Source organism: Heterodontus francisci, chromosome 23 (genome assembly GCF_036365525.1).
Source record: "Heterodontus francisci isolate sHetFra1 chromosome 23, sHetFra1.hap1, whole genome shotgun sequence".
In the NCBI taxonomy this organism is placed as follows: Eukaryota; Metazoa; Chordata; class Chondrichthyes; order Heterodontiformes; family Heterodontidae; genus Heterodontus; species Heterodontus francisci.
In genome coordinates this window covers 29,924,534-29,946,956 of record NC_090393.1, presented here as the reverse complement: position 1 = coordinate 29,946,956, position 22,423 = coordinate 29,924,534, and the positions used below count along the sequence as shown (strand labels likewise).

Below are 22,423 nucleotides of genomic sequence, written 5' to 3'. Positions count from 1 at the left end.
TTTAAATCTTGATGTCATTAACAACAGTTTTTACCAAACATCTTTGTAGGATGTTCAAGCTCTCAGCTCAGAACAAACCACATGGGTGCAGTTTGAGTTTAAAAAAAAAACTCTAAAAAGTTAAATCTATGTCCCTTTTAAAGAGTGTACAGTTAACCTATAGTCAACTCTCAAGCTTTCTAAAATCTCTACTTATACCAAAACATTTCTTTGGTCGCTGTTGAAACTATTATGGTCAGTGCAGCAGTTCAAACTTTAAAACAGAAATGTACATACTCGAGCAATGCCATTAGGTCATAAGCTTTTTTTGCGCACATCGCTTAAGGGCAGAAAATGACTCCAACAGCAAACTCAATGGGTGGTGAATTTGTTTATTCAGTGCTCCATACCAATTAATCAGAACTTCTGTATTAAAACATTAACATTCAGTTAACAAATATAGCCTCTACATTAGCTAGCAAATGTTTCTTTGGCTGGGACAGATGGATTTTATTAATGGCACAATTAGCTGCATGTATCCTCAGTAAATGCAGATGTATTGGGTTTGGATTTATTTGTATGACAATCAAGCTCTCTCCCTACAAAAATAGCACTGAATGTTGCAACATCCAAATTGTCAAAATTATTCAATTGTGGTTCAAAAATAAATTGTGGCTACCCAACTCAACAGTCTTAGTCAGTAGCTGAGTACATAGGCAAGGAAGACATCAGGTTTGATCATAACCTCTATCAAGTTAGCTGATAGTGGGCAGGGATAAGGAATGAGGTTCACTGTCCTTGGGTTAGGGAGGAGAGAAAATAAGTAACTATTGCTCCTGATCACTATCCAAATAGATCCATCAGGCAAGGACTGAGTTGAGCTCAGCTATAATACCAATGCATAACTCGCCAACATTCATGGTCTATATTCACAGATTAACAATGGTCACTTAGGTGGAGATCCTAAGGGCAACCATCACCTGTACCCACCATAAAAGTCAATAATTTCAGAAGATGAGGGGAGAAAACTGTCAAGGAAAATAAAGCCAAACGGTGTTCCTGGAAAAGCCTATGTTTTGTCATAAAAATGTGTTGCATCTGTACTCCTGATTTCATTCTATGTATGCCATTTTAGAATATACCCACATTTATAATTACTAGTTAAACATCCTGTAACATTGCTCACAATGAACCAGAAGACAATACTGTGTTAGCCCTGCCTCACTCAATTATCCCCACTATCAGCTGAGTCAGAGATCCTCCTACTCCAGTAGGGCACCTCTAACTTGCTCCCTCCCCTTTCAACAGGCTCTCTTGCTCCATCCCTACAATAGGTTATTCTGACTAATAGCTGCAGTACTTCATCTGCCCCATCCACCACCTTAAACTTTCACTTGCTACACCACTGGTTCACATTGGCAGCAGTGTGTGCCGTCTACAAGATGCAATGCAGCAACTTACAAGGCTCCTCCTGAGGCAGCACCTTCCAAACTCACAACCTCTACCACCTAGAAGGACAAGGACAGCAGACGCATGGGAACACCATCACCTGCAAGCTCCCCAAGTCACACACCATCCTGACTTGGAACTATATTGCCATTCCTTCACTGCCGCTGGGTCAAAATCCTGGAACTTCTTTCCTAACAGCTCTGTAAGTGTACCTACATCAGATGAACGGCAGTGGTTCAAGGAGGAGGCTCACCACCACCTTCTCAAGGGCAATTAGGGATGGGCAGCAAATGCTGGTCTTGCCAGTGACACTCACATCCCATGAACGAGTAAAAAAGTGGCACATACTCCACAAACTTAACTGTTGTGGTTGATAAGGGCTCTCAACAATTCAGCCTTTGCAGTTTCAATCACTTCCACTAGCCTGTGCTACCTCAGATACTGCGCTACCTTTTCCTGTTGCTTCTCTGGAATTAGCTTGTCCCCTCCATTAAAATACTATCAGATTGAACACCAATAATGGTGCTGCACGCAGATCCCATTGCAATATTCTACAGCTCCACTGCCAAAAAGTCCACGACATAATCAAAGCATCCACAATCCTGCCAATAATCAGCAACCCATCTGGATTAACCTTCTCTAGGGAGGCCAGTATGCACACAGACAGCAATGGGAAGTGATAAACTGCAAACTATTTCAAAGGCTGATATGGGGCACAGACTGCTACTGCGTCTAAGCCCAAATGATCCCAACCACCTTAACTTTTTTTCTTCACAAAGGTTGCGCCAAGAGCAAGATAGAAAGTGATTTCTTTAAAAACGGTTTTAAAAAAAGCTCAAAAATGATTCAAGGGTGGATTAATTTTTTTTTTTTAGGGAACACAAGTCAACAACAGCATAACCACACTCTAATCCCTTTCCCCTCTCCATCTCAGGAAGGAGCACTCTATAACCTAGATAAGATCAACAATTCCACCGTATGACGCAGAAGGGATGCAAATCCATATCCCAGTGGAGTTTCAATTTGCAGTGCCTACCCCCCACAAATCAACTTGTTCAACTTTTTTCCTCAGTTCTTAAAACTTCTAATTCACACATTATGACCTCAACTGGTTTTCTTAAATCATTCCCATTTTTCTCCCTCTTCCTCCACCCACAGCTTGCCAGTTCACCAGCTTTTGTAGCCCAACTTAATACAATCCTAAAGATTTCTCTATTTCATATGCTTTCAATTTTCTTACTCATACTTGAAACGGAACACACTAAAAACTCCCCAGCAAACTATTCCGTATATTCATCTATTATTAGCAACACTCCAATCCATGTGAAAGATCATGACTTAATAGAAGGCTTGCTGTAAACTGCCATAGACTCAGACTCATTACAGCACAGGAGGAGGCCATTTGGGCCCATCAGTCCATGCTGGCTCTCTGTAGAGCAATCCAATCAGTCCCATTCCCCCACTCTATCCCGTCGCCTTGAAGGTTTATTTTCCTCAAGTGCCCATCCAATTTCCTTTAGTGCCATTATTTTCTTCATTACTGTTATTTTGCTTACGTGAACTTTGGTGAATCCCCGACCCTAATTCATACTAGTTTCCTCTGGCACACTGACCTCTTAGAACCATAGAAAAATTACAGCATAGGAGGCCATTCAGCCCATCATGTCTGCGCCAGCTGTAAAACCTAACCGCCCAATCTAATCCCACCTTCTAGCATAAAAGCAAAATACTGCGGATGCTGGAAATCTGAAATAAAAACAAGAAATGCTGGAAATACTCAGCAGGTCTGGCAGCATCTGTGGAGAGAGAAGCAAAGTTAACGTTTCAGATCAGTGACCCTTCTTTAGAAGGAAGGTCACTGTCCTGAAACGTTAACTCTGCTTCTCTCTCCACAGATGCTGCTAGACCTGCAGAGTATTTGCAGCATTTATTGCTTTTATCCTACCTTCTAGCACCTGGTCCATAGCCTTGTTGGTTACAGCACTTCAGGCTCATGTCCAGGTACCTTTTAAATGAGTTGAGGGTTTCTGCCTCCACCACCGTTCCTGGCAGTGAATTCCAGACACCCACCACCCTCTGGGTGAAAAGGTTTTTCCTCATGTCCCCTCTAATCCTTCTACCAATCACCTTAAATCAAATAATTGACCTCTCTGCTAGGGGAAACAGGTCTTTCCTGTCTTCTCTATCTAGGCCCCCTCATAATTTTGTATACCTCAATTAAGTCACCCCTCAGCCTTCTCTGTTCCAAGGAAAACAACCCTAGCTGATCCAATCTTTGCTCATAGCTGCAACTTTCAAGCCCTGGGAACATTCTTGTAAATCTCCTCTGTACCCTCTCCAGAGCAATTATGTCCTTCCTGTAATGTGGTGACCAGAACTATATGCTTCCCCCATTGCAAATAGTAATGCAAAGAAATTATTCAACATGTCCAGCATTTCTTTGACATTATCGTCCATCCCCCAGTACCTTCAATTTCCCATCACTGCCCATCCACTCTGTACCATGACTCATTCAACATCAGCCATCACTCCAGTATCAATTCTCTCTTCAGCGCCCATCACTTCAGTGTCAATTCCTCTATCAACACCCATCCACCCACCTCCGCCCCCGAATACCTTCAACTTTCCCAACACTGCCCATCCCTCCAGTACTTTTAAGCTCCCATTGAAACCCACTCTTCTAATACCTGACATTCCCATCAAAACTCATCCCACTATCCTGAAACGCCCACTAAAACACCTAAATCTCTCATTGAAACCATGCCCCTAATGCCCTAACACTACCACCAAAATCGGTCACAAATATACCGTCAGCATTACTTGGATGGGAAAAGGCAGCCTAGAAGGGCGTATGTGATTCCAGTCATCACCCACTTCAAATAAGGCAGAGATGCATATGCCCTCTGTTTAAACCTAGATTTTTTTTGCATGTGTTTCTCTAACTCATGCAATTAATCCTGCAAGGAACTTCAAAGCTAATGTAATGTTGCGCATGTCATGAACTATGTCAATCCCAACTTCCAAGTAATTTTTAGCTGAGCCCTCAAAGTTTACCTTATGTTGGATAAACTCATGAGCTGCACTTCACACTTTCCATTTACTTACATGACCTTTTAATTATACAGCTCTGAAACACTAGGAATCCTGGTCAGTTAATCTTAAAACATTCTTCAAACACCAGACCATGCACTGTACTATATTTAAGGAGAGATTTAAATACTATGACACTGTAATGGGAACAAAGTGAAGTTCTTTACAGTATGTCTCGACAACTTCCTCCAACCTAAGACCACTTTCAGTAAAATCTAAACTGAAAACATAATGAACATGCCCCATGAAGGTTAGCAAAACTTACAATGCAGCACCTATACATCTGCACCATTTTCCCAGTGGACCTTTTGAATGAAAATACTGCTTCACATCCTGATTTTGTTGCACCTTACCATCACAAAACTAAAGCTCATTAGTCATCAGAGGTTGGTTGGGGGATGGTAGAAAGATCTAGCAGACAATGCTCACTACTAACCATGATAATGATGCATTTTTAAATCCCCAAATAATGAAATATGCTTTGGTCTGCTGCATGGACTTAATCTAGGTTTCTACAGATGGCCTGTTGATATAAATCTGTGATTGCCAGATGATCTATTATCGTATTAATTTCCCAAAGCATCCTTGAAGTTTGTTTACAACTACATTCATGACTTGAAATTAGCTGATCATCCCTCCCAGAATTTAGACCAAATTAGCAACTTTCACTGACAAATTAGTCTGTTAGCAGCCACATTAAATGGGGTCAAAGCATCCATCACTGACAGAGAAAATTTACATAGCATGGCACCTGACCTTCAATTTGAGGAGTTCTTATTCAGTCCTGTGTTAAATCCAGTCATGCAACCTTTTCCTTTGACCATACATGCCAGATGCAATTGTTTCCTCAGGTAGTGTCTTTGCTTCCATATTAGAAATGGTAGCGGTTTTCCCCATGGCTGCCAGCGTAACAGTAAATACCTTCATCATTGGTTTTTCTACATAAAATAGAAGCTCCTTTTCCACTCACCATGATGTAGCTAAGTATATACCACAGGGTTTTGTTGGCATTTTCCATTTGATCCCACATGCAATCATATTGTTTATGCGGCATTGTGATGTACTGCTGATTCTGTACAGCCTTTGATTTGCAGTCATCCGAAAAGCACCAGCTGATGGCTGTACAGCATTATATGGCAAAACCATTGGGCCTCAAAAAACAGAACCCCATTCTTGGCTCACCTTGAACACAAATATCTTAATTCTTTAGGTATGCTATGCTTTTGCTAACTGCAAAGCCATTTCCACATTCTGTAGAATTATAGAATGACCAACACAGAAACAGGCCATTCACTCCAACTGGTCTGTGCCAGTGATTATGCTTCACATTAATCTCCTCCTGTCCCATATAATCCCATAAAGATAATGCTCTATTCCTTTCTCCCCACGTGCTTATCTAGCTTCTCCTCAAATGCATCTATATAATTTGGCACAACTACTCTTCGTGGTAGCAAGTTTCACATTCTAAGCATTTTCTCCAGGTAAAGACGTTTCTCCTGAATTCACTACTGGATTTATTAGTGACTATTATTTCTATCCACTAGTCTTGGATTTCCCCTCCCCATCCCACCACCAGAAACATGTTAACTATGCCTACTTAACCAAACACTTTCATAATCTTAAACAGCCTCAATCAGTTTCACGCTCATCTTTTTTCCAGACTACTTGAGCAAACTGTTTAATTTCATTCTCAATTTCTAGGAACACTTCATATTTGTGCATTTGAAATGCTTTCCTTTGCAAAGAGGCATCAACTAGTTTGTTTCCTCCATTTTCTACAAAAATTACAACTTGCACGGTGATACTGTTGCTTTCCTTTTCTTCCCACAATAGTACTTCCAATAATGTTAAACATTCCATGATGCCTGCTTTAATATTCGCAAGTAATTGCCATATTGTTGTGTGGCCTAAAATTTTACTCTTTATTCACATCAGCATCACTACTAAGGTATTCTAGCATGTTAAGTCTTGAGGGGCTTTTGAAGTTATCAAAAGGGAAATCTCTGGTTATAGGTTATACCGCATTTTTAAAAAATTTAAACTTTCAGCTCAAAAGACCTCAAGAGTGTATGTACAAGTGCGTCAAATGCACTGAATGTTTAAATAGCACTGTTCTGCCAGCACAATAGGAATTTTATAGTTATGTTGTATTTATCTTACAGTGCTGTTTAGAGCAATCCAGACTTCTATACAGTGAAAGAAGGCACTGCTACTTATAGAACCTCCAGAAGCATTGTTTCCATTAGCACTTCAAGGGGTGCCCTGCCCATGTAAACATTGCTGCCAGAGGAAAGGTGGCAATGGACTGAACCCATCTGCAAAGGTCAGCAATAAAAGTTGTTTACAAGCCTGTACAGACCTTGCCAACCATTGTGGAAGGCATAGCAAAGGGGAGGAAAGAACTACAAACTAGGATTGAAAAACTTTGGGCAGGTTGCATTATTGCTCATGATTGCAATAATGCTGAAACTGCATGTCAGGACTTCAGAAATAGCTTGCAAACAATCATTACCTAAACTCATACATAAGGTTGCCATCTTTTGCCAGGTCAAAAACTGAACAGCAGGCGAAATAGATAAAAAGCAGCGTGCAGCTACATGGCTTGAGTTCTGGTGTTTGCTTTGCTAATGAAAATTAAATGAAAGCTTTTAACACTTGTACATGACAAAATAAAAACAATGGGAAAAATCTGTTAAAAACATGATTTTTTTTTTTAGTTTTCTTTAGACATTTCTTGGCCCTTTTCTAAAATTGGAAAGACAAGTTTACTCACACATGAACACCACCCCCTGCTGGTTCTTACAGCACAGACTTGTCATTGCGCATGGCAACATAAGCTTGGTACACTACCAGACAATTAGATTAGAGATACAGCACTGAAACAGGCCCTTCGGCCCACCGAGTCTGTGCCGAACATCAACCACCCATTTATACTAATCCTACACTAATCCCATATTCCTACCAAACATCCCCACCTGTCCCTATATTTCCCTACCACCTACCTATACTAGTGACAATTTATAATGGCCAATTTACCTATCAACCTGCAAGTCTTTTGGCTTGTGGGAGGAAACCGGAGCACCCGGAGAAAACCCACGCAGACACAGGGAGAACTTGCAAACTCCACACAGGCAGCACCCGGAATCGTAAAATCTTGCTTCGAAGAAAACTGATTTATCATAGCAAAACCATATTTTGATTCCAATTAGTTAGGTTACAAATTTATTTTCTGAAAATACAATCTGAAGGGAATTTGTTCAGCATGACAAGCACGTTGCTGTGCAAGTTACCATTATATAGATACAAGTCTTCATAACAAATAGAATCAGTGACAATCAACTTAAATACCTTTTATTCATGTACCTTATTAAAAAAATGCTAATTATATTTAGCAGCTAGGAAAAAATAAATGGAAATGTAATAAAATGTTAATATATAAAGATTTGTACTTACTGTAGACTGTGGAGGTCCTTTTCCACTGCTGCGTCCTCTGGAACAACATTATTACATTCACATTAGGATCAAAAGCATTAGTGAGGCAATATAAGAATGATCTAAAATGTCTTTAAACCAGAACTGTGAATGAAGTTCAAACATGACCGATGACAATATCATATCGCATCACTTTCACTACTATAAAAAATATTTTACTCCAGGAAAAGAACTGTGCGCATGCAATTATAATAAATAAATAACGCCACTCTATGCCCAGCTTATGACCAAAATGTTTTCATAAACCTGGAGTCACGAACAAGATGATAGTCACAGCAGCTGATCAATTTCATTCAAGCCAATTTTATTAGTTAACTTGAATAGAGTTGAAGATTGTTTTTGCTCTGCAACATCCAGGTAGGAACTAAACAAGCTTGGTCCAACCATCTTAGAATATACTTGCATTCGGTTACTTTTTTTTAAAATTATTCATTTGCACAATGCCAGTGTTGGTGGCATTGCCAGCATATATTGTCCATCCACAGTCACCCCAAGGATGATGATAGTGGGTTGCTTTTTTGAACCACTGCAGTCCATGCGGTTAAGATATTTGCACAATGCTGTTAGGGAGGGAGTTCCAAGATTTTGACCCAGCGACAATGAAGAAATGGCAATATTTGTCCAGGGCTGGACAGTGAGAGACCTGGAAAGGAAATTGGAGATGATGGTGTTCCTGGGTGTTTGTTGTGATAAAAACTGCAGGTTTGGGACATGCTGAAGAAACTTTCGGGACTTGGGAAGTACAACCTATAGATAACAAATACTGCAGCCATGGTATGTCGTGGTAGAGGCGTCTGGTGGGTAGGATGCCAATCAAGCAGACTACTTTGCCCTTAAGCTTAAAGTACTTTTGTAGCTGTACCCATCCAGACAAGTGGAGTGACTTGTGCTTTGTAGAAGTTGGAGAGACTTTGTGCAGTCAGGAGGTAAGCCACTCACTGCAGAATACCCAGCCTTTGATCTAGCCTACAGTCACATCAATTATGTGATTGACCCAGTTGAGTTTTGGTACTGATGACAATCCCCCAACTCCCGCCCCACCCACAGGATGTTGTTGATGGGAGATTCTACAATGGTAATACATTGAATGTCATGGGGAGATGATTTGGCTCTCTCTTTTTGGAGATGGCCACTTCTTGGCACTTATATTACATGAATGTTGCCCAGGTCTGGCTCATCTGAGTATAGACTGCTTCATTATCTAAGGAATTGCGAATATGGCTGAACACAGTATAACCATCATCAAACAACCCCACCAGTGCCCTGGGAAGGTTATTGATAAAGCAGCTGAAGATAGTTGGGCCCAGGACCATGACGAACTCCTGCAGCAACATCCTACAGCTGAGATGATTTTTTTTTATTCATTCATGGATGTGGGCATTGCTGGCAAGGCCAGCATTTATTGCCCATACCCAATTGTACAAGGTGGTGGTGGGGAGCCGCCTTCTTGAACCACTGCAATTCACGTAGCGGAAGTACACCTACAGGGCTGTTAGGGAGGGGAGTCCCAGGATTTTGATCTAGCGACAGTGAGAGAACAGCGATATAGTTCGAAGTCAGGATGGTGTGTGACCTGGAGGGAAACTTGCAGGTGGTGGTGCTCCCATGCATCTGCTGCCCTTGTCCTTCTAGGTGGTAGAGGTTGCAGGTTTGGAAGATGCCATCAAAAAAGGCATGGCGAGTTGCTGCAGTGCATGAGTGGTGGAGGGAGTGAATGTTTAAGGTGGTGGATGGGGTGCCAATCAAGTGGGTTGCTTTGTCCTGGATGGTGTCAGACTTCTTGAGTGTTGTTGCAGCTGCACTCATCCAGGCATGTGGAGAGTATTCCATCACTTTCCCGACTACTTGCCTTGTAGATGGTGGACAGGCTTTGGGCAGTCAGCAGGTGAGTTACTTGCCGCAGAATTCCTAGCCTCTCACCTGCTCTCGTGGCCACAGTATTTACATGGTTGGTCAATGGGAACCCCAAGGATTTGATGGTGGGGGGATTCAGCAATGGTAATGCTGCGGAACATTAAGGGAAGATAATTACATTCTCTCTTATTGGAGATGGTCATTGCCTGGCACCTGTGTAGCATGAATGTTACTTGCCACTTTTATTAGCCCAAGGCTGAATGTTGTCCAGATATTACTACACGAAGGCACGGACTGCTTCAGTATCCGAGTCGGCGCAAATGGTACTGAACACTGCAATCATAGTGAACATCCCTACTTCTAAACTTATGTTGGAAGGAAGGTCATTGATGAAGCAGCTAAAGATGGTTGGCATAGGACACTACCCTGAGGCACTCCTGCAGCAATGCCCAGGGGCTGAGATAATTGGCCTCTAACAATCACGACCATCTTCCATTGTGCTAGGTATGACGCCAACCAGTGGCAATCTTCCCCTTTTCCCCTCACCAGATGCTTGGACTCCTTGATACCACACAGAGTCAAATGTTGCCTTGATGTCAAGGGCAGTCACTCTCCTCAGGAATTCAGCTCTTTTGTCCATGTTTGGACCAAGGTTGTAATGAGGTCTGGAGTCGCGTGGCCCTGGTGGAGCTCAAACTGAGCATCCGTGAGCAGGTTATTGCTGAGTAAGTGCTGCTTGAAAGCACTGTCAATGACACCTTCCATCAGTTTGCTGATGGTTTAGAGTAGACTGATGGGGCGGTAATTGGCCGGATTGGATTTGTCCTGCTTTTTTGCGAACAGAATATACTTGGGCAATTTTCCACATTATCAGGTAGATGCTCGTGTTGTAGTTGCACTGGAACAGCTCGTTTTAACATTTATAATTGCTCATAATTTCATATATGTGCATTATTTAGGCAATCAAAAATCAGATAAACATTACATTTTGGGATTTTTTTGAGCATTCATCAACAAATGGTAGAAAAAATTTATAGTTAAAAGTTGGGTTTTTAAAGCAAAGTGTATTCACTCAATTTTTTTAAAAGCAGAGGGTGAGGCATGAGCAAGAGGGAGAAGAAAGGAGGGAGGGAGAGGGGGAAGGAAGGAGACTTGGATTCATATAGCACCTTTCACAAGCACAGGATGTCCCAAAGCACTTTATAGCCAATGAAGTACTTTTGAAGTGTAGTCACTATTGTCATGTAGGAAACACAGCCAACCAATTTGCACACAGCAAAACTCCCACAAACAGTAATGTGATAATGACCAGATAATCTGTTTTTGTGTTGACTGAGGGCTAAGTATTGGCCAGGACACCAGGGATAGCTCCCTGCTGTTCTTTGAAATAGTACCATGGAATTTTTTTTTTTTTTTAACATCCACCTGAAGGGGCAGACAGGGCCTCAGTTTAATATCTCAGCTGAATGATAGCATGTCAGACAGTGCGGCACTGAGTGTCAGCCTAGATTTTTGTGCTCTATCCAGTTCAAGTCACAGGAAGTTCTACTATTACACCTGGGTTATGGTACTATAAGACGTAGCCTAAAACACCTATACAGGACAATGAAGCAGCTGAGTGACAAATCCAACAAATGGGAAAACACTGATGGTGGGAGACAGTATATAAGATAGGCTAGCATCCGTGGTACCATCTGTTATCTGAATCTTTATTTGTCACTCAGATTGTGTTACTGGGGTTTTGCTCATTTTAGTCTGTTGGCTTCGAAGTGTTCTAAAACACTTAAATAACAAAGTAGATACACCTGAATCCCCCACCAACATCCTGGGGGTTACCACTGACCAGAAACTGAACTGGACCAGCCACATAAATACTGTGGCTACAAGAGCAGGTCAGAGGCTGGGAATTCTGCAGCTAGTAACCCATTTCCTAACTCCCCAAAGCCTGTCCACCATCTACAAGGCACTAGTCAGGAGCGTAATAAATACTCTCCACTTGCCTGGATGAGTGCAGCTCCAACAACACTCAAGAAGCTCAACGCCATTTAGGACAAAGCAGCCCGCTTGATTGGCAACCATCCATCACCTTCAACATTCACTCCCTCCAGCACCGACAGTGGCATCAGTGTGTACCATCTACAAGATGCACTGCAGCAACTCACTACACCTCCTTCGACAGCACCTTCCAAATCTGTAACTTTTTTCACCTAGAAGGACAAGGGCAGATGTGTGGGAGCACCATATCTGCAAGTTCCCCTCCAAGCCACACACCATCCTGACTTGCAAATAGATCACCGTTCCTTCAGTGTCCCTGGATCAAAATCCTGGAACTCCCTCCCTAACAGCACTGTGGGTGTATCCACACCAGATGGACTGCAGCGGTTCAAGAAGGCAGCTCACCACCACCTTATCAAGGGCAATTAGGGATGGACAACAAATGCTGGCCTTGTCAGCAATGCCCACAAACCATGAAATGAAATAGCAGCTTTATTAAGGGAACAACAGCAATGATATACAAGAAGTTCTTCTCCCTCAAGCTGGGGACTGTAGAAATATGAAGTAATAATTTTCATACCATTGAAATATGATGTATTAACACAAATCACTGTTAGATGGCCTTGACCTCATTAGCTGTTAAACAGCCTTAACTCTGTTAACTATCAACTTGTATAATTGTATGCTTTAACAGTAGATTAGAGGAAGGTTAGGCACACAATGGTCTGTGTTACATAATGGCTGGTTGAAGCTAAACAGGCTGTGTGATAAGCTTCAGTTGGTCTAAGAGTATGCATGCACAACAGTCATAAGGAAAAGGGTATGAATGACAGAACACCACCAGAATAAAACACAGCAGACCTGAACAAGACCTACCACACTGTGCTGCTGTCCAGAGACTTGGATCGGCTAATACCAACCTTGATTCTGTTAATTGTTGCTTTAATACTGTGTGCATGATTGAATCTGCTAATGTTGCAATAAAGCCTCGTTATACCCAATTAGGAATGCCAAGCCAAATCACTGACAGACTGACCTAAGGCCGAGCAGCCCTGACAGTGGGGCCCTGTACAGTGTACAGATATGAGGTAGAACATCAGAAGCAATCCAAAATAAATTTACTATGGAGTTCGTAGAAGATGTTGTTTTAAAGATTTTGATCGTTTTTCTGTCAATATATAGGCAAATGACCAGCTTGTTCCAAGCAACTGATGTGCAATATTAAATCTTTCAGAAGGGAAATCAGCAAACACTTTTCACACAAAGGGCAGTGGATGCTGCATCAATTGTGTCTTAACAAAATCTATCAATCTCAGTCTTAAGTCTGGGTATCTAGGAACATGAGTCTAAAGGCAGTTGGTAAATCGGGTTGAGGTACAGAACAGCTTTGATCTAACCGAAAGGTGTACCCCTGTACAGAGGAACAGCAAGATAGGAAAACATTCAAGACCTACATTGGCTGCCTATTATATACCTACATTCCCTTTGAAGTTAAGGTGGTATAAAAGACAAACAAAAGCAGCATATTCACAATTAATCAAAACTGCGAACGTAGATCTCAAAGACATAGAATGTAGCCAATAAAAAAATGCACAAAATAGACATTAAGCTAGAAAGCAAGAATTTTTGTTCTAAATTTTATTATTCTTTGGTTAGACCTAACTTGGAATATCATTTCCAATCTTGTCATGCTATTATGATATGGAGGTCCTGGGAAAGTCTCTGAGGAGAGTCATTCGACAGATACCTAAGGCTTAGAAAGTTGGGTCTTTTTATTTTGGAAATGACGAGACTTGATTGTGGTCTTGAAAATAATAAATCAGACTCTGCCCATGTAAATTAACTGTTTTGAGTTAGATGGATTAAGGAAGATTGGGTTACTTGCATGCAGTTACAGAAACATAAAATCAGGTTAGACATTAGAATGTTTTCCTTAATGTAGGGGGTCAACCATCTCTGGAACAAGTTGCCAGCTCGTGCAGGCAGCATAGATTCGCTGCAAGTGTTCAAAAAAGGGGAACAAATTACCAGCTATGACAAATATTGCTGTTTACAAAAGGAAGGTAGGGCATTGCAAATGGTATCTCGTGGTCACAGGTATCCTGGAGCATATTTTTAATCACCTTCAGGGGTCAGAGGGGAACTTTCGAGATTGTTATCCTCCCTGAATTGGCCTAGGTTTCTCCCCCTTCTCTCAGATCATGTAGCGACTCATGGGTGAAGGTAATGGGGCACATGATGCTCAGCTGCATTTTGATGGCATGGGACAGGCTCAAATAGACCACTTGTCATTTTCATATGTTCATAACTTCATCTTATTGACAGACAACCCAACTTGCTTTATGGAGATTCTTTTTCCCTGGTATTATCATGTAAAACAACAAAGCAAGAAAAGTTTCAATTCTGCACACATGCATATATCCTCAAATGTAATTAAGACATCTGAGAAGCAAAAAAAAAATCAAATCTAAAGCTACTCAATCCAAGTAGTTGAGGAAGCTAGACAACCAGCTGTGTATCACGTACCTTCCCTTATACAGAGAATTACAAACAACTCTTAGCAAGTCACAGAAGACAATTGCAAAGTTGTTACCCTGCTAGCAATTTATAAACCTCTAATAAAAATATACAAACAGGTCCATTATGGAAACTACAATTGAAAAATAGTAGATAATTTCCATCATTCTAGGGGGTGATGCATTAAATTTCTGCTCTGCTGTATTTATTTATTTATTTATTTATTTAGAGATACAGCACTGAAACAGGCCCTTCGGCCCACCGAGTCTGTGCCAACCATCAACCACTCATTTATACTAATCCTACACTAATCCCATATTCCTACCACATCACCACCTTCCCTATATTCCCCTACCACCACCTACCTATACTAGGGGCAATTTATAATGGCCAATTTACCTATCAACCTGCAAGTCTTTGGCTGTGGGAGGAAACCGGAGCACCCGGCGAAAACCCACACGGTCACAGGGAGAACTTGCAAACTCCGCACAGACAGTACCCAGGATTGAACCCGGGCCGCTGGAGCTGTGAGGCTGCTGTGCTAACCACTGCGCCACCCAACTAGCAACTTATTTTTCTTGCTGTATATATTTAAATACTAATTCAAAAAAAACACTGCTTATGCAGCACTGTTATCGTTTGGATAGCTGACGTTTTCTTTTGGAAGTTAGGACAGCAAGTCCCAAGAGCTTTAACATATGCAAGTGGTCCCCAAATGTAACAACACTGGCAGCATGTCCCCAACACAGAAAAGTTTGAAAGCTACTGCTGTACTCTAGAGCAATACACAACAGTCAAATGCATATAATGATAAAAGCAGCAGTTGGACACCATTAAAAATAAACCCAAAGTACTGTACAATGAAAATATTCAAATCATTATGAACAGTTGCAAAACGTTTACAAATTTGGAAATCACTTCTTGTATAACAACAGCCTGTTAAATACATACCAGAAATTCAAAACCATTCAACAATTTAACAAATATGTAAGCCAAGAGTTCCCGCTTTGGGCATAAATTGTGCTCAAAATTACGCTAGTTTTCAGAAGCGAGTTATTTGGCTCAAGTTTCTGCTCAAACTCATTTACAGGTCACCCAACATAAAATCTTTCATGAATCAGCGGAATCAAGCAGCATTTTAGAATGTAATTCTTCTGCATTAAAAAATATTCCTTGAGATATTTAAGAGTGGTAACCTGGTGCAGTTTTTAATACAGCTGTTTTATGCAGTTTTTCACAGAAAATAAGCATTTTTGATCAGAAAGTCTAGTCCACCACCTGTCAGTAACCTGATTGTAAACTGAAAATGACTTTAAAAACTATACAGAACCACTTACAGTTGCATTGTAGAGTTTTAGTATATGAAATACTTTTTACTTTTTAAAAAGGTGTTTATTAATGTCCCGGTACCTAAAAAAGCCTTGCTTTAAGAGCCCCCCCCACCACCCCACCCGAAGACCTGCAAGCAGAACAATTAGCGGAAACTCACCCTGGCTATTAAGTTAATCTGGGATTGCTGCCAGCTTCCAACTCAATTTTTTTTAAACTGTATTTGCGCTAGACACAATTTGCGTTTGAAATTCCTCTATCTTTTGCACTGCTTTGGCCAATTTCAGGCGATTTGCGCTGAAAAAAAACCCCAGTGCAACCCAGCTGAAACTCCAGGCCACACTCTTTCTCAGATTGCTATTTAAGAAAAAGATCCCTCAGTCTGCCCACAGTAGCACCATCTGAAACAGCTAATAGATTGTGTTATGTTGCACAGGTTGGGTGGAGAGGAGAATTACTTAGATTGATTTGCACTAACTCAAGTAATCTGAAACTAGTGTCACCAAATGGCTCAAATTTTGCAAATATTGGTTAAAAGCGGAGTTCAATCACTGGGAATAAATTCCCTACAAAATCTAAGACATCGTAAATGTAAGGAGGAATTAAGTTTTACTTTAAAACAAATTCAACATTTTCGTCGCTATTCCTTTCACAGTTTGGGGCTGGAGCTGAAGCAGGGAAGAGGAAGAAACGTGGGAACATCTGCAAGCTACTTCTGAAGTCTGTCATTGGTGAGAGTTGATTTTCAAGCTACACTTGTTACAAATGACAAGTTAATTTGAAGTAAACGGTCAAATTACCTTCTATTGTTTTAACTCCGCAAGCCCTGGTGCTATCCCTCAATCTGTTTACAATAGACATCTGTTTGCTGTTGTGTACATTTCAAAGAATTTATAAAACAGTCAATGCCTATCAAAATTCTGTTCCTACTATTAGTTTGTCATTTTATTCACGCTTGCTTTAATAAAAGTGACTGCTTTTTATTGTCCTTGTAGTAACCATCAACAAATTTGGTCATGTCAGTGACTAATGTTGAAGATAGAAAGAATTCATTTAACATCGTTTTTCTCTTTCAACAAACTGTAGGATGGGCAACACAGATAAATCTTAGTGACTAGAAAGAAGTAATCTGAGGTGAAATGCCAGAATACAATTAAATTCATCAGTAATTGCACAGATCTTGTGACCAATGCTGATACTGAAATGCATCATTTACGGGATTCCCTTCTATAGTTACCTAAAACGTTTATCCCCTGGAGCTGCCCACCTACCATTCTGCAATGAATGCTCAGCACGTTACTGCTGGTCATTCGGGGTTGGGGTGGTAAGGAAAGGAAAAATAAATCACAGGCCTCTCGCATATTCCATATTCACTCTCTCCCAAATGTAAAGTTTCACAGAAGAGCAGAATATCCTCAGAACTAGAAAATTGTTTACCAAAAAGGGATTGAAGGGGGCAAAAAAATAGATACTGGAGAGGTTGTAGAGAAGCCAATCAAATTTAATTCCACATTTTCTGAACAAATCTTAAAGAGTACAGTTAGTTTTTCTGGGCTACAATTCTGAGGACCATCAAGTGCATGACTGGTGTGAGGACTATCCCAAGCCCCTACATTATCTGCTGGGAAGTGCAGCTGCAATTCTTTAGGGCCGCAACTGTACTGCTGAACTCCAGATGAATTTGGCATTCAATGTTTACTGATTATGTGGTGTGAAGCCAAGGTAGCAACACATCCACCGTGGGTCCAGATACTCTGGAAGATACTAGTCAAAACTGGCCACTGTCCACAAAGCATAAAGCAAATACAGGGCCCACTATAATATGATTGCCCATTGGGCAGCCTCAGGTAGAACCGGTGTTCAAGATTCAAGCAAAATGCATAGGACAGAGGAACCAGCTTTTCATTTCCTCCAATGTGTTCCCAGACCTTTTTTCACCCACCATTCCCAACAATTCACCCATGCCTAGCCCCAGAAACATCCTCCATTTCTTACCACTGAAGTGAGCAATGTTTACCCCTCTCAGTATAACTGTGATAAACTTTATAACCATCGCTTTACAAGCAGCAAGGTTTTAAAGAAGAAAAACTTGCATTTATGATAGTGCCTTTAATGACCTCAGGACATCTCAAAGTACTTTACAACCAATGAGTTGTAGTCACTTCTGTGATGTAGGAAATTAATTAATTACCTCTACTCAGGAGGTTGCATACTTCACTAACATTATGCTATACAGGCAACCATGCAGGCAATTCATATAAAATAGTCTATGATTGAAAATTTGAAAAGCGAGTAAAATAGAACTGTACATTTTCAAAACTACAGAAGAAATATAACCTGAGCAGAAGCCCTACAATACAAAAATGTTCACTGCCCTCATTGAAAAAATGAATACAGACTGAAACACTTCCACGTCAAGAGATATTTGGCCAGTGGGCATATTAGAGCAGATTTTACTAGCACGCACTTTTGGCAAGGTACCTCGTCTACTAGTCAGAAAGACCAGGACATCCAGTGTGTATTGGCCACAAGTTCCTAATCTGCCTGGCTAGCAGAAAAAGATCCCCAACTTTAGCACACACATTTATAAAGAACACTCTTCTCTATTCATTTACTATCAAATGCTGATCAACTGGTGGAATCAGTTATGCTTGGATCAGGAATTCTATAAAATGAGTGAATTAAACAGTTACCAACCCGAACAAAAAATGTCCAAGGATTGTATGCCAAAGTGGATTACAACACTGTCCTTTTCACAAGTTTCAGTTCAACTCAAACAAACAGGATTAAAATCTTCTCTTTCCCTGCTGTCTGAAAGAACCAACGTGAAATGAGCTTGCACGCTTTCAATTTAACCTCTAATGAGCAGTCATAGTAACAGGGTTACAGCAATCTGGAAAAAAGTTTTTGGGGCCTAAGCAAAAGGGGTCCACATTGGAAATTAACAAGACACTACTTTTCATCTGGTTGGGCTATATGTGACCAAAGAAACCAGAATGGAAAAATCATTGTGACAGCCTTTTCTCAATGGTAAATAAACTCACTTCTCAGTCAGAAAGTCATGAGTTCAAGCCTACTCCAGAGATTTGACCATATTCTAGACTGACCAGTGCGTTGAACCATTGGAGGTGTCGTCTTTCAGATGAGATGTTAAACTGAAACCCATCTGCTCTCTCAGGTGGATGCAAAACATTCCATGGCAGTATATGAAGATGAGCAGGGAAGCTCTTCCCATGTCCTGCCCAATATTTATGCTTCAAGCAACATCACCGACTATTTGGCTGTTTCTTTTTGACTTTGCTATGCACAAACTGGCTGCCGCATTTGCTTACATTACAACAGGGACTACAATTCAAAAGTATCGTACTTCATTGGCTGTCAAGTGCTTTAGACGTCCTGAGATCGTGAAAATATCCTCAGATTGCGAAAAGCACTATATAATTTTTTTATTCATTTGTGGGATGTGGGCGACGCTGGCTAGGCCAGTGTTCATTGCCCATCCCTAATTGCCCACTGCCCTTGAACTGAATGGCTTGCTAGGCCATTTCAAAGAGAATTTTTTTTCAGTCAACCACATTGCTGTGGATCTGGAGTCACATGTAGGCCAGACCAGGTAAGGATGGCAAATTTCCTTCCCTAAAGGACATTAGTGAACCAGATGGGTTTTACAACAATCGACGATGGTTTCATGGTCACCATTAGACTAGCTTTTTTTAATTCCAGATTTATTAATGGAATTCAAATTCCACCATCTGCCCTGGTGGGATTCAAGCCCATGTCCCCAGAGCATTAGCGTGGGCTCTGGGTTACTAATCATGACATTACCACAATGCCACTGCCTCCCCCAATGCAAGTTCGTTCTTAATCCACTTGTTCCTGGCTAAGCACAAAAATTCCAACACATAAAATCATATAAGTACTGATTTACCAAGTGTTTCTCTGGACAGTGTGTCTAACTTGAATAGTTCCAAACGGCTCACTACAGGGGTTAAGGGCTTAGTTTTCAACCTGAGCCATCTAGGTGATCAGAAGGCACATTAGAAGATCCAGCAAACCACACAGGAGACTTGCAGATTGAGCCTGAATCATAAACTGGTGTCAAATTAGGCACCCATTTACATTACCAATTAATCAATGCTAAACTGTGTACATATAGAAGAACTATTGCACAAAGTTCACCTTGGTTAGGGGACCCATGACTTAAATTCAGACCTGACATCTTGTGAAAGCAGTACCAGAATCCTCCAATAAAATTCTTTGAAGCTGAACTATTTATATTACATCTGGAAAAGTCAGAATGTGTTTTTCAACAGCACAGAGGTAAAGATTTTTGATGAAAGTCTTAAGAAGCAACACTTACACTTGCTTTGACACATATGACTGAAAACCCATTCTCCTTGACATGGTCAGCTCATCACAATCACAAAAGCAATGAATGGACACATTATAATGCTATAAAGACTTAAAATAGTTTTTAAAAAGTCACGTACACACACAAACTGATCAGTATGTTAAAAAGCAAGTACAAATCTAACAATACATTTGCAACTATCTGTTTGGAAGTGGGAAGCACGCCATTCCAGACAACATGGGTAGAATACTATCATAGCTGTAATGGAACAAATTACTTGCAACTTGCACAGCGAAACATTTCAAAGCACTTAATAAATATTTTTGAAGTGCATTGACTTATTTAGGCCAACGTGCCATGTAATGGCAGTCAAAACTTTGGCAAAGTTAATATAAAAACAGGCCAAGCACTCATTTACTAAAAATGAAACCAAAACCAATGTAAACATGATTAAACACCAAATCATCAATTCTATTGCAACATAAGGGATGAAGCTTACACATGAAAAGTTACAGTGAGCCACTTTTGAATTCCCAGTGTTATGATCTTGGTTTTAAGTAAAAGCAGTATGATTGATGTTCAAAATTTTAATTTGTATGTCTTATGAATATTTGTTGCTAATAACTTTACATCATTTAAACCTGAGCAAGTGTATTTGTTTTCATTTTACCTCTTTTTGAGATTGAAGAAAATTAAAAGGTCGCAGAAACTTTGAATATTAACTGCCTGCTGTGTAACCTGTAACGGGTTTCTCTAAAGGAATGCCTGTAAACATCCGCTTTCTGTATTTGTAACCTACATCTCTTTAATATTTTATTTTAAAAGTTGCCTGTGCACAACAAATATTTATGTGCCCTTCGGCAATCTGGGCCCAGTCCACGTTCGCACGTAGGCCGCATCCCCATTGGACATCAGCCCCCTGGAAGATTAGGCCCGGGCGCTAGGCCTCAGTTAAGTACTAAAATAAAAGCAAAACACTGTAGATGCTGGAAATCTGAAACACAAACAAGAAATGCTGGAAATACTCAGCTGGTCTGGCAGCATCTGTGGAGAGAGGAGCAGAGTTAACGTTTCGGCTCAGTGACCCTTCATCGGAACTGGTCATCATTAACTCTGTTAAGTATCTGCGTTTCTCAGTAACGCCGGCCCGGCATATTGAAGGGTAAAGCGGGCCTGCCCGGCGATAACACAAGGCCGCTTCAGAGCCATGGGCTAAAGCTGGACTGAGAGAGGGCGTGTTTATTACCTGCCGCCAGACTGTCTCCCTCCTCCTCCTCCTCCTCCAGCCGCTACTCCACTCGCTCCGATGCCACCGCCAGGCTTTCGGCTGTTGGGCTGCTTCATGGACATGGTGGTGATGCCACTTCGAGTCACTTCAGATCCCTTAAAAACAGGGTTCGGCTCGGCATCCACAGTACGAATTAAACTCGGGGATTCGTTTAGAGAAGATGGATGCGGCCAACTGCTGTCTGGCTCAGTGGATCAGTTAGTTGCCGCCACAGCGCCCGTTGCTATCGCAGAGCTTCGGCCGCCACCACAAAACGGCGGGCGAGAAAGAGAGGGGGGGAAGGGGAGGAGGAGGGGGAGGGGGCAGGGAAACAAGGTCCGGGCCCACCTGCGCGCGCACACCCACCACTGGCGTATTAACACCTCGCCCACTGTGTGACTGAGCCCCCCCTCCCCCCAAAACAAAGTAGACCAGGCTTCAATGAAAACCAGCAATCACCACCCCATCTCCCTCTATCTGGAGGAACGGCGAGGCCGCCGTTTAATTGAATCATTTATGACGCTTTTAAAAATTTTTGTCTTTGCTCTCCCTGCCCTATGCTCCTGACCTTTGACCTCGCCGGCAGGGGCGGAGGTTTATTTTACTTGTCCCGAAGGACGTGGATGAGCTTTCCGGACGTCGATGGTGGGCACTGAGGAAATGGCTTATTACCTGCACCAGATTCCACCCCCCCTCCCCCCCTTTACCCCCCTTCCACCCCCCCCACCCCTGCTCCACCCTCTCAGCTCACCCCCTCACAACCCCGTCCCAGCCCGCCCCCCCCTTGCACCATCTTCACCCCGCACCCCCTTCCCCTGCACCCCCCCCCCACCCCCTCCCTCTACCCCTCCCCCTTGCATCCCCTCCTCCCACCGGCACCATCCTACACCTGTGTAGGGGCCCCAACAACCCCACTGCCTTGTGGGCGTCTCGGGAGAGACCAAGGCTAAGGGAGTAAACCCTAACAGAAAATCCGGAGCGGAACCCCGTAGGCGGTCATGTGTCACCTTTGGCATGTTTCCGGCAGTTCCTGCAGCCATACTGGTGCCAAACGTCGTGTCCTGCACTCCTTTGGACCCCACCAGAAAGGCCGAGAGGGG

The 22,423-nt window shown here is 41.8% G+C and overlaps 2 protein-coding genes across 9 annotated transcripts in view; one reads left to right on the top strand and one right to left on the bottom strand.

The window, feature by feature from the left end:
• The window catches only part of sh2b3 (SH2B adaptor protein 3), a 286,946-nt gene extending 270,541 nt beyond the window's left edge, over positions 1–16,405 (top strand). Inside the window, exon 8 of the mRNA XM_068054957.1 lies at positions 16,361–16,405. Within this exon, the coding sequence (XP_067911058.1) occupies positions 16,361–16,377 (17 nt within the window). The 3' untranslated portion in view covers positions 16,378–16,405. The remainder of the gene's footprint in view (positions 1–16,360) is intronic.
• Positions 1–21,633, bottom strand: part of atxn2 (ataxin 2) — a 103,909-nt gene extending 82,276 nt beyond the window's left edge. For 6 of the 8 annotated variants that reach the window (XM_068054942.1, XM_068054943.1, XM_068054944.1 and 3 more), the window contains exons 1-2: positions 21,303–21,633; positions 7,972–8,008 (exon numbers count right to left, since the gene is read on the bottom strand). In XM_068054942.1, the coding sequence (XP_067911043.1) occupies positions 7,972–8,008; positions 21,303–21,406 (141 nt within the window). In that variant the 5' untranslated portion in view covers positions 21,407–21,633. Of the gene's footprint in view, positions 1–7,971; positions 8,009–21,086; positions 21,262–21,302 lie in introns of those variants that run through there. The other 2 variants (XM_068054946.1, XM_068054949.1) reach the window with 2 other exon arrangements.
• Between the last annotated feature and the right edge of the window lie 790 nt (positions 21,634–22,423).